General features: G+C 41.6%; 1 protein-coding gene across 4 annotated transcripts in view; it reads left to right on the forward strand.

Moving 5' to 3' along the window:
- STAG1 (STAG1 cohesin complex component) overlaps positions 1-18,013 on the forward strand; it is a 378,319-nt gene that overhangs the window by 322,931 nt on the left and 37,375 nt on the right. For all 4 annotated transcript variants that reach the window (XM_048863147.2, XM_048863151.2, XM_048863150.2 and 1 more), the window contains 2 exons: positions 7,690-7,791; positions 16,281-16,429. In XM_048863147.2, coding sequence (XP_048719104.1) covers positions 7,690-7,791; positions 16,281-16,429 — 251 coding nt within the window. The remainder of the gene's footprint in view (positions 1-7,689; positions 7,792-16,280; positions 16,430-18,013) is intronic.

Raw genomic sequence — 18,013 nt, forward strand, 5'->3', positions numbered from 1 at the left:
ATTATCCACACCAAGCATCCATCCACATACATCTTCTATCTCTATTTTAATCACAATTGTTAATACAAGAAAAGGGCGGGGAATCTCTGGGTGCTGTTTCTGTTGTTACAGAGTATTGCTTTGAGTCTCTCTCTCTCTGTGAATTGCTTTGAGAACAGACTCTGTCTTAGAATGTACTAACACAATTAGCAGCTTGCAAGTTTCACACATAGAGGGAGAGAAACAGTACCAAAAAACCAAGAGACCTCTTAATTAGTAATACCCTGGAGTTTAAACTATGGGGAGTCAAACTCATTTCTGATTTTAATACAGAACTTCTTTAATAAGATCCTGCTGGTTTTTATTTTATTGGTATAACAAGGAGACTGGTTCCCCTTCTACTGAGGTGGAGGCCATCCAAACTGTTGAGCCCTTTCTCCCCATAGAAAGTGGACCATTGCTCCACAAAACCAAAACCCTCCCCCCACTTACCTACGCAGTGGTTCTCTTCCAGAACCTTCTGCCTTCTATCTTTCTTCAGTCATGGGACAGGAGGGATCTCAAAGAAGATTATTTGAATATTCTTTTTCTTCAGCACGCTTCCAAAGTCCCTGAAGTCGTCAACTATCTGTGAGATACCCCGCGAGGCAGCGTTGTTAGTGCTGATAAGAACCATCACCAGTGGATCTTCACTTGTCAACTTCAGAAGTCTGTTCAATCTCAGAGTGACATCTCATGTTTTGGCTATGAGAAGACAGCACACTGTCCAGCTGTCTGCTTGTCCTTTGCAGAATATTCTTTCAATTGTTCAGTAATGAATCCACAGCAAAGATCGTCTGTCTTCCATGGACAGTTGGAGAACTCTGTGTGCAACCTTGCTTTTCTTACAGGTTGGGCAGACCTACCATCTACAAGTGTACCCAACTGGTATGCTTTGTACCAAATGGATCTTGAGAGGTATCTTCCACGGTTTTCATATTGACGACCTAGTATCCGTTGGAATCCTCTTGCTGTGTGGAATTCCTCCTGGTCTTCTTATCTCTGGTGGCCACAACGTGCCTATCCTCATCTGTCTCCAGCCTTGAAGAATGCTGCCATGACCTCTTGCCTCTGGTTACAAACTGTGAGGGGTTGCGAACTGCAAGGGGTCCTCTCTGATTTCCTGTCTCTCTAACTCTTTAGTGACCGGTTCCCTTCTTCCTTGAACGTAGGGTACTCATGTCTCCCAAACCTGGCTGTCTAGGAACTCCTTAGCATCTCTGATTCTCAGTAGCGTCTCTACTTTCCTGTTCAATCCAAGAATCTTTTCCTCCAACACAGCCATCGGCTTGCACTTTTTGCACAGGAAGTCCCTTCTAGCTTCAGGCAGAAAAGAAAATATGGTGCATCCATTATAGATTACCACCACTGTTCCATTGCTGACCATCTTGAAATTGTGCATAGACCTGAACCTGGAAGGAAAGCCTCTCACATTCCCTGTCTATACTCCCTCTGAAACTCTTCTGTTAGCTGCCTCTGTTCATGGCATTTGAGTTTGCCTGACAAGTGACTTTTTATACCAAGAACATAAATCCCATTTCAGAAGCACCTAAGTCATTTTAGGAACCTGAACCTAAAGGTTTTAGGAACCTACTGAAAGACACTTAAGCCCTTTTGAGAATTTTATGCTTTAGAATCTAACTTGAGGCTCCTATTTTTGAAAAATTTGACCTATGTCTGTGTCAGGCTATCTAGAGTGTCTCGCAAATGTGAATATGAACCTCAGGGCACACTGTTACTAACCAGGGCACAAACCCCAAACTGCTTGTGGGTTCTGTACTTAGACTTCTTCAAGTATCAAGTGTGAACTCCTCAAGCACTATAACTAGGGCCCTACCAAAGTTATGGTCCATTTTGGCCAATTTCAGGGTCATTGGATTTTAAAAATCATAAATTTAATGATTTCAGATATTTAAATCTGAAATTTCAGTGTTGTAACTGTAGGAGTCCTGACCCAACTCCGAAGGCAGCAGCGCAGAAGTAAGGGTGGCATAGTATGGTATTGTTGCACCACTGTTGGTGGGGCGCTGCCTTCAGAGCTGGGCGCCTGGTCAGCTGCCGCCACTCTCTGGCCACCCAGCTCTGAAGGCAGCACAGAAGTAAGGGTGGCAATACCATGACCTCCTACAATAACCATGCAACACTTCATCCCCACCCTCCCCAATCCTTTTTTAGCTCGGGACCCCCAGTTTGAGAAATGCTGGTATTCCCTGTGAAATCTGTATAGTATAGGGTAAAAGTACACAAAAGACCAGATTTCATGGTCCGTGACGCATTTTTCATGGCAGGGATTTTTATTCCCTTCCCCTGGAGTTCAAGCTGTGATGGGACATGTCTACCTGCACATCTCCCTTCATGGGCATTGGGCTGGGGGGGAGCAATCAAAGAGGATTTTCACTTAGTTCAAGTATAAAAGGATATAGTTAGAAATGGTTGAAAGCAAATAAAAGTGAAAAATGCTTTCTAATGGCTAAGACTAAATACAACAAGCTACACCTTCTGTTCAAGATAGTTTCCTGACCAATCTGCCTTCCAGCAAGATGGCTGTCGACCCCTCTGGTCAGGATCTTCAAAGTGCTTGATTCCTTTGTCTTTTTAGGTAAAAGATAACTTTGTGCCTCTCTTTTATAGTACAGTGAACATTTGAAATTGATTCTTCTGAAGGTCCCCCCCCCCCCCCCCCGCCCCAAAGTAAAGTTTATTGAAGCTGTGAGGAAGATGACATGATGGTTCCTGGTGAAGGAAGTTTCATGCATGTTTCTTCCCCTGCTGCTGTTGGCTAAAATGGAAATTTATCTGTTTCCTGCAATCTCCTCCCCCTGACATGATGCAGAGTGGTTATCTCCTCCCTTTGTTGCCTTGATGGGTCTGTTTACCTTTTATGCAAATTGCATTCCCACTGTTTCTTAATGTACTTTGGAAATATCTTCAAGGTGGCAGATATTCCTTTATCTATAATGAGGCAACTTCACCACAGCTTGTCAAACACACTTTAAGAACATAATTCCCAATATGTTTGTAATTTTGAATTTCTCCTCCATGCATACACCTGGCAATAACATTAATGATCAGTATGTTGTCACTTTCTATTGATATCTTACATGACCCTTTTTTAGATACAGGTTATGACATTAGTGAGTGGGTACGCTGAACTGGTCAGTCCCGTGGAACCTCACTACCACTTACCAGTGAGCCCTCTGCCTCTTGCATTGGGGTGCTGTTAGAATCACACCTGTCTGACACTCTGGCCAAATGATAAAATTCATTATCTATGGAGATTTGCACAGTGGGCACATGGTGCTCTGCATATCATCTCAAAGCATTACAAATATGGTTTGTTTGCCTCCTTGGACAGAGTTTTTGGCAGGTGTGTCCTAAAGGAGATTGTTCATATAAATATTTCTTTAAGAGATGTCTACAATACAAGCTAGGGGAGTGATTCCCCTGCTCATGTACACATACTCGCACTAGCTCTCATCAAGCTGGCATGAGTATAAATAACAGTGTAGCCACGGTAGTGCTGGTAGTGGCAGTGGAGGCATGTCTGAGCCACACCAAGTACAAACCCAGCTGGGTGTGCGGTCCCATGGGGGATACCTAGTGACTTCTAGATGGTTCAGTAATGTCTGCAGTTTCCAACTTCTGGATCTTCCATGCTCTCTTCCATTCTCCTACTCTGTGGACATGTGGCAGGGTGATTGTTTCATAGGCCTGGCATGACCTGTATTGATCTCATGCTTGTCTGAACCATGTAATAGAATATATAGAACGTAGAATATCTGGACAAAATATTCTAATCTGACACTAGTTGCCAGAAAGTCACCTTCTGACTTTGTGTTAATTGGGCTCTTGCACAGTGACAAATCTCTAAAACACCTGTCACAATCCTAGGCTCTCTGCTCTTGAATGGAAACCCACCTTCCTTCCCGTATCAGACCCTAATTAGATCAAACCAACATGGAACATCTTACTTTCTGTTATCACAACTAGATAATCTCTTTGCAGGTCTAGTAGCTATAAGAAACAACCAGAGAAATGCCACATCCAGGATTACAGGGGTATTAGTCACTTGGAACCCAAACTGAACCAAGTCTTAATAAATAACTTGGAAAAGTTTTGTAAGAAGACTGACATTTCTACAGGAAAAAGCCTGACTTAATCATCATCCAATATAGCTCAAGAAAGAGGGTTCAGGACTCCATCCACATAATAAACTAAATTCTATGTTAATTATTACTCATTAAGAGTAAATAACCAAAAAAGATAGATCACGATGGAGTACAATTCCCTTGTTCTTACATCACACTACAAAACCAATCCAGAAGCAGATTATGGGGGATTTCACCTTCCATTCAGTTACAGGCACTCATTTGTTATTTACAGAAAGAAAAAGAAATTTAGGCAAAAGTTTCTTAATGCATTACTCAAGTAATATATTAAAAATTAAGTTATTTAACAGTTACTCTGTAAGTCACATTTTATAGTGTAAGAGTTAAAGCATAAAAATGTCTCTTTTCTCCTGCAAACGGGGTTTTTAGGTTACAATTTTAGAATCTGCAGGTGAAATTCTGACCACATTGATGTCAGTAGGAGTTTTGCTATTGACTGCAGTAGGGTATTTCACCTGCAGTGTCTTAAAATATTCTTAGGTGGAGGTTAAGCTGTAAAACCTTAGATGTTATTCCAGTGAGGCTTTTATAGTTGAGGAGTGTGGAATAATACTCAATTTAGTTGTTGTTCCCAGTACAAAATCAGACTGCAGACACTTATGTGTGGCTCAGTTTGGTGGTTCTCCCACATACTGGTCTCAAGTACTAGATGCATAGCTTTCTTCCTCTTGGATTCCATCCTTGGACTCTACATGAGCTGGTGGGCGTGCAAGGTACAGAGATGCCTTTCTCTGACCCGGGAGTGAGGGGGAGTTCTGCTTCTTGCTTGAAAGGTGAATTATCAGTCCTCAGCTCATGCTGACAAGATCTAGGAAGAACTTTTAACTTCCAGCCTGGTTTTCACCCTGTGTTCTTTTATAGTTGCATACTGGCTAGTCTTACTTTCATTTTACCTGTTACGTTCACACCAACATATGCTCCAATTTCCCAACTATAACTTTCAACAAGGCTCCACCAACTGCAGGAATCACCCACCCCATTCATGCTTCAGTTGTTTACAGACTAGATCCCTAGTTCTCAGACTACTTCCTCCTTTTGCCTGGGACTAAATTGGACAGTAGGCACAGAGATGACCCGATATTATTTAACACTTTACATGAAATATTTCCAGTGCCAACATAGATGGTCACTGTGTAGTGTAGGTAAACAAGGTAGCCAATAATGGCCCTGTGATGGGGTATATAAACTTACACTGGGATAGAAGAGAAGTTAAGGTACTGTTTTGGGGCTTAAGTGGCCACGCCCTACCGCACCTGCAAAGCCTGCTCCAGCTGGAGGAGGAGTTTAAAAGAGAGCCAGAAAGCAAAGAAAGGGGGAGGATAGCAGGGAAGGATAGCCTTATCCTAAGAGCTCACTGAGTGAGGGTACAACAGGAGTCCTTTTTGCAGGAAAAGGGTGTCCATAAGTGGCAGTAGCTAACTTAAGCACCAGAAGAGGGAGTAGCTTGTCCTTAAGGATTAAGAAATCCTTCTCTCTATCCTGTGTTGGATTGTTTGGGAGACTCACAAAGTTGGTATAAATCCCCTGGAGATAAGGTGAATAGACAGCGTAAGCAGTAGGTGTGTGAGGCCTTCAGGGGCCCAGAGTTGGTCCAGAAACTCCTTTTTGGGGGATGTTAGATTTTGTTACCCCGGAAAGGCATGGACATGAAGGCCAGAGGACTGAGTTACTGAATGCATCTGATGAAGTGAGCTGTAGCTCACGAAAGCTTATGCTCAAATAAATTTCTTAGTCTCTAAGGTGCCACAAGTACTCCTTTTCTCATCTACCAGAAGGGAGACCAATACTGTGTCAGAGCACCCACCACAGGAGAAGCTAAAGACGGGGGACAGTTGTGACCCAGAGACCCAACCACTGGTAAAGCCAGCCCTGTCACAAGCTCGCATTTGTATTGTATGGTCCAGACCCATACTTCAGTCCTCCTTTGCACTGGTGTTCAATGGATGCTGGTGACTTGCTTGGCCTGTCTTCACAAATATTTGGTGATATCCTGCCTGCAGTATGTGCCCTCAGAGGTATTAGTCAGAGTCACCATCTGATAATGTAGTACTTGTGGCACCTTAGAGACTAACCAATTTATTTGAGCATAAGCTTTCGTGAGCTACAGCTCACTTCATCGGATGCATACTGTGGAAACTGCAGAAGACTCTGAAACCCATCGGATAATGTGTCCTACTTAACCTGGTATCAGAGGAACAGCCGTGTTAGTCTGTATTCGCAAAAAGAAAAGGAGTACTTGTGGCACCTTAGAGACTAACCAATTTATTTGAGCATGAGCTTTCGTGAGCTACAGCTCACTTAATCAGATGTTTACCGTGGAAATACTGCTGCAGTTTCCACGGTAAACATCTGATGAAGTGAGCTGTAGCTCACGAAAGCTCATGCTCAAATAAATTGGTTAGTCTCTAAGGTGCCACAAGTACTCCTTTTCTTTTTACTTAACCTGGAAGTTCCTCCTACAGCCTTGGTTCCCCTTCTGCTGTTGTCTCAAATTTAAATTTCTTGTCACCACCTTCAAAGCTCTAGATAACATTGTCCCTTCTTGCATATCCTCCTCTGTCAAGCATTACATTGATCCCTGTCGATTCCTCTCTCACAGCATTCCCAGCCTGGTGCTCCTGTTGGTCAGCATCTCACGATCACCTCTGTTTCTTCTGTTAGCCTGACCCCTGTGTCTGGTATGACCTTCCAGAGTTCGTTTGTGTGGCCCCTAGCCTGCCCATATTTAAATCCCTCTTAAAGATCCAGTTCTGCTCTGCTACTTTTAGTGAATCAAGGTGACTTGTATATTAATTGTATATTATTTGTCTATTTTTGTTCATGTTCCTGTTATCCTATTCTACTTGCTTCTTCATAGATTGTGAGCTCCTTAGAGCGAGAACCATCTTTCTGAGTGTTTGGAAAGCACTTTGCATGCACAATGTAAATACATGATAAATAATAACAGTAATAAAGGGAGAAAAATAGCCCAACCATCCCATCTACAGGGGTTTGTTGAAGTTTGTTTATAGTAGAGGTATCATGCCATCCGTTCACTCCTTATTTAAAATATAAAATAATTTCTATTATTTCTGTTGATACTTCATTCTTTGGATACATGTGTAATCAATTTTGAGCTGCCTAATATAGTCCTATTTTAGTTTCTAAGAGTGAAATCTTTTGAAACCTAATTTTTAGGCAATCACCTTCAAACTATCTTCCTAGCACAGTAGGCAATAATTTTGATTTATATTTTTCATTCCATTTTTTAAAAAGGAACTGACAATTAAAGCAATTGCTGACCTCATCACTGGGTAGGTGGGTCCCAGCCACTGATGAGTCTGAGTTTACGTATCAGGTCATTGCATATCTGTCACATGGATTCAGGAGCAGGGCTTTATTGAAACTACTGCCTTCTCAAAACAGGAATGACAAGTAAACTGTTTTTATTATGAAAATCATGAAAGTTATGCTGAATAATAAATTCTGCCTTTAAAAGTTTATTTTTCCCCTTTTCTCACAGTACTACAATGACTATGGCGATATCATTAAGGAAACATTGAGTAAAACAAGGCAAATTGATAAAATCCAATGTGCGAAGACACTGATTCTCAGTTTGCAGCAGGTAAGAATATTAGTTTTTATGCTCGTATAATCCCTCATTCCAAAAAATCCCTGTGCTTGGCTTTGTCTAATGCCCTATACTCCCAATCAAAAGCCAGTCTAATGCCAAAAGGATCTCTCATTCCTTTCTCTGTCAAAGATTTAGTCAGCAGGACAGAGCTTCAGATGGGAAGAAAAGGAGAGAAGAGGGACCTTGAAGGCTAGTCTGGGTAGTGGTGGTTCCTACTGTGTCCACCCATCAATGCCCAGGGGGTCTAAGTGGATAGTGATGGTGTTTTCTCCTTTCACATAAGAAGCTGGAAGTGCTGCATCATGTTTTCTCTAAATATGGACTTAAGGAACTCAGGCAACATTTTGAAAAACAGGAACCTAAAGTTGGGCTCCTAAGTCTCTAACTATTACAAAGCATGTTTTCCAGTCCTCAGATTATTCGTGTGGCTCTTTTTTAATCCTCACCAGTTGTCCTACATTTGAAGTGTGAGCACCAGAACTGGACACAGTCTCACCACTGCCATACAGAGCAATAATATCACCTCCCCACTCATACTCGTTATTCCCCTGCTTATACATCCAAGGATCACACTACCCCTTGTGGCCACTCATCACACTGGAAACTCATGTTCAGTTGGTTATCTACTATGACTGCTAAGTCCTTTTCAGAAGAACTACTTCCGAGGATACAGTATCCAACCCTGTAAATTTGTCAGGCATTTTTTATTCTTGAATTTGGCTATATTAAAATGTGTTATTTGAATGCATCCAGTATACCAAACAGTCTATATAAATGACCTGTCCTCATCATTATTTACCAATTATCAATCTTTGTGTTGTCTTCAATTTTATCAATAGCAATTTTATATTTTCTTCTAGATCACTGGTAAAAATTTGAATAACATTGACTTGAGAACCAGTCTGTGCAGGAGCCCACTAGAAGCACTCCCCTTGTTGATGATCCCCTGAACACTTTCCTTCGATGTATTAACAGGGAATATCAAGTAGTGGGGAGGTTAAATTCACCACTGTGCAGAAGGTCTGTGTTGGGAAGAGGTTCTTTCTCCACCTATTTCATGGGCAAAAGGGCTGGGGCTGGCCATCAGCACAGCAGTGAATTTCACTCTCTGAGATTATCATCAGTGTCACTGATCCAAGTTTGGTAATAGCTGAACTACATAAGAATGGATGTACTGAGTCAGACTAATGGTCCATATAGCCCTGTATCCAGTCTTTCGACGGTGGCCAGTACCAGATGCTTCAGAAGGAATGAACAGAACAGGGCAATTAGTGAGTGATCCATCCCCTGTCATCCAGTCCCAGCTTCTGACAGTCAGAGGTTTAGGAAGACCCAGAAAATGGGGTTGCATCCCTGACCATCTTGGATAATAGCCATTGATGAACCTATCTTCCATGAACATATCTAATTCTTTTCTGAACCCAGTTATACTTTGGCTTCATAATATCTCCTGGCAATGATTTCCAGAGGTTGACTGTGTGTTATATGAAGATATACTTCCTTATGTTTGTTTTAAACCTGCTGCCTATTAATTTCATTGGGTGACCCCTGTTTTTTGTCTTATGCGAGGGAGTAAATAACTCCTGTCTCTTCACTTTTTCCACACCATTTATGCATTTATAGACCTCTATCATATCCCCCCTTAGTCATCCCTTTTCTAAGCTGAACAGCTCCAATCTTTAGTCTCTCCTTATATGGAAGTTGTTCCATACCTCTGATCATTTTTGTTGTCCTTCTCTTTACCTTTTCCAAGTCTAATAAATCATTTTCTGAGATGGGGTGACCAGAACTGTCTGCAGTATTCAACATGTGGGCATACCGTGGATTTATATAGTAGCATTAAATTTAATATCTTTTTCCTAATGATTCCTGACATTGTTAGCTTTTTTGACTGCTGCTGTACATTAAACAGTTATTTACAGAGAGCTATCCATGATATCTGTCTTGAGTGGTAATAGCTAATTTGGAATCAGAATAAATAGAAATCATCAACTGTCTCCAGAATAACCTCTGTTCTTCTCATCATATCTCTTACCAGGACCTTGCAAAAAACATACTTTTGCTTTTATCTAGATTACAAATGGCCTTGGCCCATATTATTCACTAGCAAGTCACCAAAAAATATTATTCATCTCTATTTCAATATCTCCCTTTTATCAACTGTTCTGCCTCTTCTCAGTTTTATCTTCATCTAAATTGACTGGGGGAGGGAGGGTGTGAGAGAATTACAGGGTTTGCCTGTTGTCTATCTCTGTTAACAGATGTTGGAACCCTCCAGGGAGATACAAGTTCATTTCTGATGACTCCTAGCAGATGTGGCCATTAACTCCACCTGAATATAAAGGAGGTGGAAGTAGCTCTTTGGAGCAGAGGGGTCTAGTGTTTGGGACAGAGAGGTCCTATAGAAGACACCTAAAGATTAGTCAGGCCTGGAGAGATGGCTTGGACTAGAGTTTATATTGAGTTGTTATTATTTATCTTGTCAATAAAGCAAAAACCCAGGGAAGGGATGAGTGACCCCTGATAAAGTGTATTCTGACTTTGCAGCAGGGTGGGAATGCCACTTGCTTGCAGGGGGAATATCTTTTGGGGATGCCAATGATCAGTGGTTCTGTTCATGTTTTTTCCTTCCCTTAATAGCTGTCGTATGTCCTCCTCCACATCCCTGTCATCCACAGTCTAAACACATCTCTCCTGACAGTGCATCACTTCATAATCTATTTCCCACATATTTCTGTGACTTCAGCGCTTGTTAGCTCCCTCTTGATTCTTCTCCACAATGCCAATCAGCCGTCACGTTTTCCACATAAGGCATTGTGGCCTAGTGAAGAGGCCATTGGGCTGATACTCAGGATATTTATAAATTCTTAGGCCCAAAAGGGACCACCATGATTTCCTGTATAACACAGACCTTCCCTGAAATAAATTTCTGTTTGACCTAGTGCATATCTTTTAGAAAAACACCCAACCTTAATTTAAAATTCAGTGTTGATAATGAATCCAACACAACCCTTGGTAAATTGTTCCAGTGAGTAATGACTCTGACTCTTAAACCTGTATTCTATTCCCAGCTCTGCTGCTGGTCTGCTGGATGACCTTTGGCAAGTTACTTTCCCTCTGTCTGCCTCTGTCACATGCTTGAAATTAATAACAATTTGAGATTGCAAATAATAGGCTCAAATGGAACTTTTTAATCAAAGGGTAACAGTCTGAGATTAGTACAGCACTATGCAGAATATAGGAAGAATAGGTACATCATCACCATTGGAGTAAGCTAAAGAGCCTCTGTGTCTCTCTCCTCTGTAGCTGGTGGGATTTGCACTCCCCAACTTTACCTTTCAAGCCCTCTGTTTTTTATAGAGTGTGAGACAAAGAAACTCCATTTTGGAGGGTAAATTGCTTTCCCACACTTAATTTCACTGTTTCTGTTTCTGACATTTTCATTTTACCTATTTATTTATGGATTTTTTATGTTATCTTTAGGTTACGTTAAGACAAAGGGAATTCTGTTCCACTCATTATTACTGACAGCTGTGACAACTGGCTGTTGTCACTGAGTTAAAAACATCTTTCAGTGGATCCTTATTTCATCCCTTACAGAAAATATCTGCAATAATAAGTGCCTGTTATCAATCATAGAACATAATTAGGTTATAGGCACCCCTTATGAATCACCCACTCTTGTTTACACCATATTTCTGTAGACACTTTTTGACAGTTTGAGGGGTCTTTTCCTTAGACATCTATATTCCCACAGATTTGGAGGCACCAGAAATAATGAGGTACAGTCCAATACTTGAAAACAACGAGGAGTCCGGTGATACCTTAAAGACTAACAGATTTATTTGGGCATAAGCTTTCGTGGGTAAAAAACCCACTTCTTCAGATGCAATACTTGATCATGTGAAGTTCCTGAATATAAGTCACTTACAGATTAAGAACCAACGCTCTGGGCCTTAGAATTCAGACACCCTTTTTGCTAATATTGTAAAAGATTGTAGGAAAATACTGAATGTGAAAATTAATTTAATATGTGAGAAGAATTGGAAAAAGGATTAATATTTACTAACAGTTTCTGCATCTCTAAAATAGGGATAATCAAACTGACCTCCTTTGTGAAGTGCTTTGAGATCTGTGGATGAAAAGCACTAGATGTAAGAGCTAGGTATTGTTGTTTTTCATAAAGAAATAGGTCATGGCACAACTTCTGTCAAGTACTGCTTGGGAGCACCAGAGCTCCTGCTTGCCAAGTCACCATGGGAATTTGAATAGTACTCAACTGTGAGCTCCCTTGGCCCTTCTTCTACTTATACATAGCTTCCAGACACTGGGTCTTGTTATGCATTTCTCTACTAGATTAAAGAGCCCTTTAATACTCAGTATTGTCTCCCTGTGAAGGTACTTATACCCTGTAATCAGATCACTTAGTCCTCTGTTTGATAAACTAAACAGATTGAGTTCTTTAAATATTTTAATGTAAAGCATTTTCTTCAGCCCTCGAATCAGTTTTGTGGCTCTTCTCTGCACCTTCTCCAATTTCTCACAACATTTTGGCACCTGAGGCGGGCACCTCAGATTACTCCCCCATGCCCCCCTCGCTTGGACCCAAACTTTGAAAGGTCTCAATTCTGTCTTCTTCCTGTTCTACTCCTCTCATGGTACTGCTCTGCTACCTACCCCAATAAAGGAGAACTAACAACTTAAAATGCCTTGTTCAAAAATTTTAAGTAACACTTAACTTTCAAATGCCTGAACAGCAAATGTAACTTTTCTTGTCTGCATTGTAAACACTGACATTTTTATCTGTTTGAATGATCAAAGTGGTGCTTTTCGTGCCTTCTTGGTTGCAAAGATTTGAACTGCTTCCTGAAGGTCCACAGTCTGGGCCAGCTCATACTCTGTTGAGATGGTTGCAAGGCCAACCAGCCTCTCCTGTGTCATTGTGGAGTGTAGAGGTGTCTTTATTAATTTCAGCTTGGAGAAGCTGCGTTCTCCACTGGTAACTGTTACAGGAAGTGTTAGAAGTATGAGCAGAGCAACAAAAGCATTTGGAAAGAGGGTGGTCATCTTATTTGTGCACATATATTCCAGAACAGCCTTTGGAGTTGATCCCACTGAAATGTATCTTGAAAGGGCTTTTAGTTCATAATCTAAATCACTCGCATCAATATCGCGCATGTCATCATGTGTCAACACTGTCTCCAGTGCCCTGCATTGCTGGTGTAGGTCTTCTTCAGGTATAGTGAGGAGTTTTGGAATATCCTACAACATCCCAAATATACTGCTGTGTTCCTTGAGCTGCATGAAACGTTCTTCAGCTGACTGTATTGCACAATCTAGCACCTAGTTAAAGAATTCAACTTTGAATTGCTGTTTGGGGTCTCTTATGGGATTATCCCATGCCTCATAATCAAAATGTCTTCTTCGGTGACTCTTGTATTCTTGAATGGGTGGGAAAATAGCTTCAGTGTGAAGTTCCTCTGCCAACTTCTGTGCACTCTTTAGAACGTTTTGAAATCTCTCATCTGAACGGTAAGACTGTAGGTATGACTTTGCTTTGTCCAGTTGTTCCATTGCTCCAGATATATCAAGGTCAACACCTTGGAGTCTCATGCTTACAACATTTATTTCAAACAGTATGTCATGCCACAACACTAAGCCACACAGAAATTTGAAGTTATGTGTGTTTCTGGTGATTCCATTTCCCTCTGCCAGTGTTCTCCCGAACCATTCCTGTCATAGCATTATCCTCCATAATGGCAACTATGGCATCATCTATCTTCCCAATTTGGTGTTTGATAGGCTTTATCGCCTCCACTCGACTTTCCCATCGTGTGGCACTCAGGGGTTTCAGTGTCCGAGAGGATGTTCCCAGATGTTGCTTCAAAATTTCCCATTGATGAGTTGATGCAGAGAAAAATACATAGATGCTTTGAATTACATAAAAAAAATTCAGCAGCCTCACTAGAAGCTGATGCTGCATCACTGACCACCAAGTTCAATGAATGAGAACTGCATGGGACAAAAAAAGCTCGAGGGTTTAACTCTCGGATCCGTGTCTGCACTCCTCTGTTCTTTTCTCTCCTGTTGGCACCATTATCGTAGCCCTGACCTCTCACGTCAGCTATCGCAATTCCCATATCTTCCAGCTTTTTAAGAAGCACATTTGTCATATCAGCTCCTGTAGTATCGTCAATGTCAATAAATTCTAGAAAATGCTCTCTGACAGTCACCATTGCAGGGACATTTCCATTAGGTTCTGTTGTTGTTACAAAACGCTCCATTAAAGTCATTTGTTCCGTATGGCTGATGTCAGGTGTGCAATCCAGAATAAGAGTAATATCTTGCTGACTTCAGATCTGCCACAATCTTCTGTTTGACTTTTGTTGCCAGTAACTGTATGATCTTATTTTGAATTGTTTTTCCAAGGTAGTGGTGTGTGTATATTTCTTGGGTGGTGACTCTTCTTAGATGCTCCTGGAGTACAGCATCAAACTCAGCCATCAGCTCCACAATTTTAAAGAAGTTTCCATTGTTTGGCACATAGAGCTGATCTGAAGTGCCACGCAGTGCTAGGTTTGGGGTAGCAAGCATTCTCACAATGTTTTCAGCACATTTTGCCAGTAAAGAGACTCTGATGCAATCTTCTCTTAATGCTGATCATCTATGGTGGCCTTTAACCTTCGTCTCATCTCAAGCTCTTTCCACCTATGGAATGCTCTCTGGTGATTTGCTGCCGTCTCATGGCATGCCAGATTTCTAGCCAGATTTTTCCAGTCCTTTGTTCCTGTAGAACCCAATGTGGCTGGAACATTAGACTGGAAGAGTTTGCAACAAAAACAGTATGCAGCATTCTGGGTTTTTGAGTACATAAGCCATGGCCTCTCCACTTTGTCACCATTGGGGATTTCTTGCCAGTAATGTGTTGGATGGAAACTTCTATTTTCATTGTCTTTGGGGAGCATGAAGTTTTTCGCTTGCTGTGGCCCATGCAGTACAAGGAAGTCCCTCAGGCTACTGCTGAAGTGGGTCCACAGTCCTGGATCATCTAGACTTAAGGAACTAAACTCAGCAGCAGCAGCTGTTTCTTGCGCCTCCACCACACTCTTCTCTGATCTACACTTTTCTTCAGAAATGTGCATGGTTACATCCATTTGAGATGGAGATACGGATGCTGCAGTAGCTGCCAGGTCACCTGCACTCTGACTAACTGGCAGATCAGGCATCTCCTCACCACTCACATCCTCACCAGGGCCGGAAGGCTCACCGTGAACATTTGTGTCTGTGTATCTCAGGAGAGCTCTTTCCTGCTTAGATAGAAAAGTTTCCTTTGCTTGCTTGCTTTTTCTGAATGCTGCCCCAGAGGGGCGTTGTCTTCTTTCACTCATGACTGCTGTTCTGTGCCAGCTATAGTGGCTCTCAACACTCAGTTGAAGGGGATAAGTAAGCAGACTGGTAGCAGGGCCTGAGGGAGGGAAGATATCAAAATCTTAAGGGCCTAACTGGCTCCTACTACTTCACTTGACTGCCTGTTCTCCTCAAGTGGGTTCAGGGAAGCAGCAGGAAACAGGAAGCTACCTGGGAAGCTGGTGTTAATTAATTCAGGCTCCTGGGGTGCTAGAGAGGCACATAAGAGGCTGCTTCTCCTCTCTCTCCCTGCAGCTCCTGCTGCTTTCTGTTATTCCCTCTCACCTTTTCTCCTGCCTGCCTGCCTGCCTGTTATGTCTCTTGTTCCCTCCTTCCTCCAGCACAGCACTCCACCATCTCTGTGCATCTAGAACAGAGAGAATACATATGCACCAGCAGCAGACACAATTTTCTACACTCTGGGTCCTAGTGGCGCCCCCCCCCCCCACACACACACACACAAACACACAAAGGCTGGCACCTGAGGCAATCGCCTCAGTTCGCCTCATGGTAAGGCCAGCCCCGATTGTGGGCCACCAGTATTGGTCTCACCAGCATCTCCTTATGCCTACTCACTACTCCCCTTTATGAACATCCAAGAATCACATATCTTGTTTGAATGGGCCAGTTTACCAACTGATCCAGATCACTCTGTATGGCTGCTCTGTCCTCCTTATTATTTACCACTCCGTCAATCTTTGTCTCATCCACAAATTTTATCAGTAGTGTCTTTATATTTACCTGCAGATTATTGATTAGAATGTTGAAAACAGGCCTACCACTGATCCCTGTGGAACCTTATTAGAAACACCTCCATTCAAAGATGATTTCTTAAAATGAGGTTCTTTATCAATTATTTAACCTATTTATTCAGAAATGTTACATGAGTGAGAAATTTGCACTGAGAGCCACAGCTTTCCACTGTGATTCCTGCTTCAGGAGCTGCTAAAACAGGGCCTGATCCAAAGCCCATTGAAGTCGATGGAAAGGCTCTCATTTGTTAAGGTAATCATCCTTCTTTAGAAAAATGTTTTCTATCTCATGGGTTTTTAACACTTCAATTCTTACTCTAGCTGTTCAATGAGCTTGTTCAGGAACAAGGTCCCAATCTGGACAGGACGTCTGCCCACGTCAGTGGGATTAAGGAACTGGCCCGTAGGTTTGCCCTCACCTTTGGGCTGGATCAGATCAAGACAAGAGAGGCCGTGGCCACGCTGCACAAGTGAGTGGTGTGAAATATTCAGTCTTCAATTAAACTAAAAGTTTGCCTCAGCATATTCTTCCCAAAAGGAGAGAGAGAGAGTGTGTGTGTGTGTGTGTAAATATAATACATGTGTGTGAATGTGAACATAGAGAGGCTATTTGATGATGACATGAATACAAAGCTTTTATCATGATGAAATTGAGATGGCCATGTTGCACATGTATTACAGTGCCATATGTGAATTATGCAGGCTGTACCAAACAAGTGCTGATAAAGTGCTTTATGCCACATCATCATGGATTCATCATGCACCACATTTTATTTAAAAAAAACTGTTTTAAAAATGGGTTTCAGAGGAACAGCCGTGTTAGTCTGTATTCGCAAAAAGAAAAGGAGTACTTGTGGCACCTTAGAGACTAACCAATTTATTTGAGCATGAGCTTTCGTGAGCTACAGCTCACTTCATCAGATGTTTACCGTGGAAACTGCAGCAGACTTTATATACACACAGAGAATATGAAACAATACCTCCTCCCACCCCACTGTCCTGCTGGTAATAGCTTATCTAAAGTGATCAACAGGTGGGTCATTTCCAGCACAAATCCAGGTTTTCTCACCCTCCACCCCCCACACAAATTCACTCTCCTGCTGGTGCTAGCCCATCCAAAGTGACAACTCTTTGCATAATCAAGTCGGGCTATTTCCTGCATAGATCAAGGTTTTCTCACATCCCCCCCACCCCCATACACACACAAACTCACTCTAATGTTTTGGAGACTTAATTTAAAAATATGGACTGTTTCTTTTATCTGACTAAATGGTTCAGAGATACAAGGTTAGTGAGGTAATACCTTTTATTGGACCAATTTCTGTTGGTCCAATAAAAGATATTACCTCACCCACCTTGTCTCACTGATATCCTAGGACCAACACAGCTGCAACTACACTGCGTATCTGGTTTGGAAGGAGAGGAAAAAACTGGTACATCTAAATTACTTCTTAAAAGTAGCTCAGTTAACTTGAACATTTTTATGTGTGGAATAGTTTTAAAGTTCACTATCTCAGAACCACCCAGGGCTATAAGCAAATGCCTCGACTCATTGGAAAGATGGGAATCTCCATTTGGTATAGAAGTCCTCTTTCTAGACCTGCAGGGTCACACTGCCAATCCTGTACCACAGTGTATTTTAATTAGGTGTGAGGAAAGAATTTCCACATATTAATCTCTCACATTTTTGTGGCAGGTTAATTTTTAAATATGGTGGTAGTTTGAATTTCCTCAGAAGTTTGTAATATTTGAATAATTCTTGGAAGAGTGAAACATTGGTGGACAGAGTGCAGTTGATAAGGTCAAAGGCACATGAATGCATGTTATTAAAGGCTGTACCATTATGCATACACACAAGGAGTCCCAATTAAGGTTGCACAAGCAACCGTAATAAATGGCATTTCGCAACTGTTGAGTGCTTGACTTTGCGACCTTAATAATGTTCTTTTAATGTAGCTTTTTTTTTGTATAATATATAATAAATAAAAATACAATATGCTGCACTTTTATTTTTGTCTCTATAGCTAAAGGTTATAATGTATTCCCATTATAAA

The sequence above is a fragment of the Caretta caretta genome, chromosome 9 (genome assembly GCF_965140235.1).
Source record: "Caretta caretta isolate rCarCar2 chromosome 9, rCarCar1.hap1, whole genome shotgun sequence".
Classification (NCBI taxonomy): Eukaryota; Metazoa; Chordata; order Testudines; family Cheloniidae; genus Caretta; species Caretta caretta.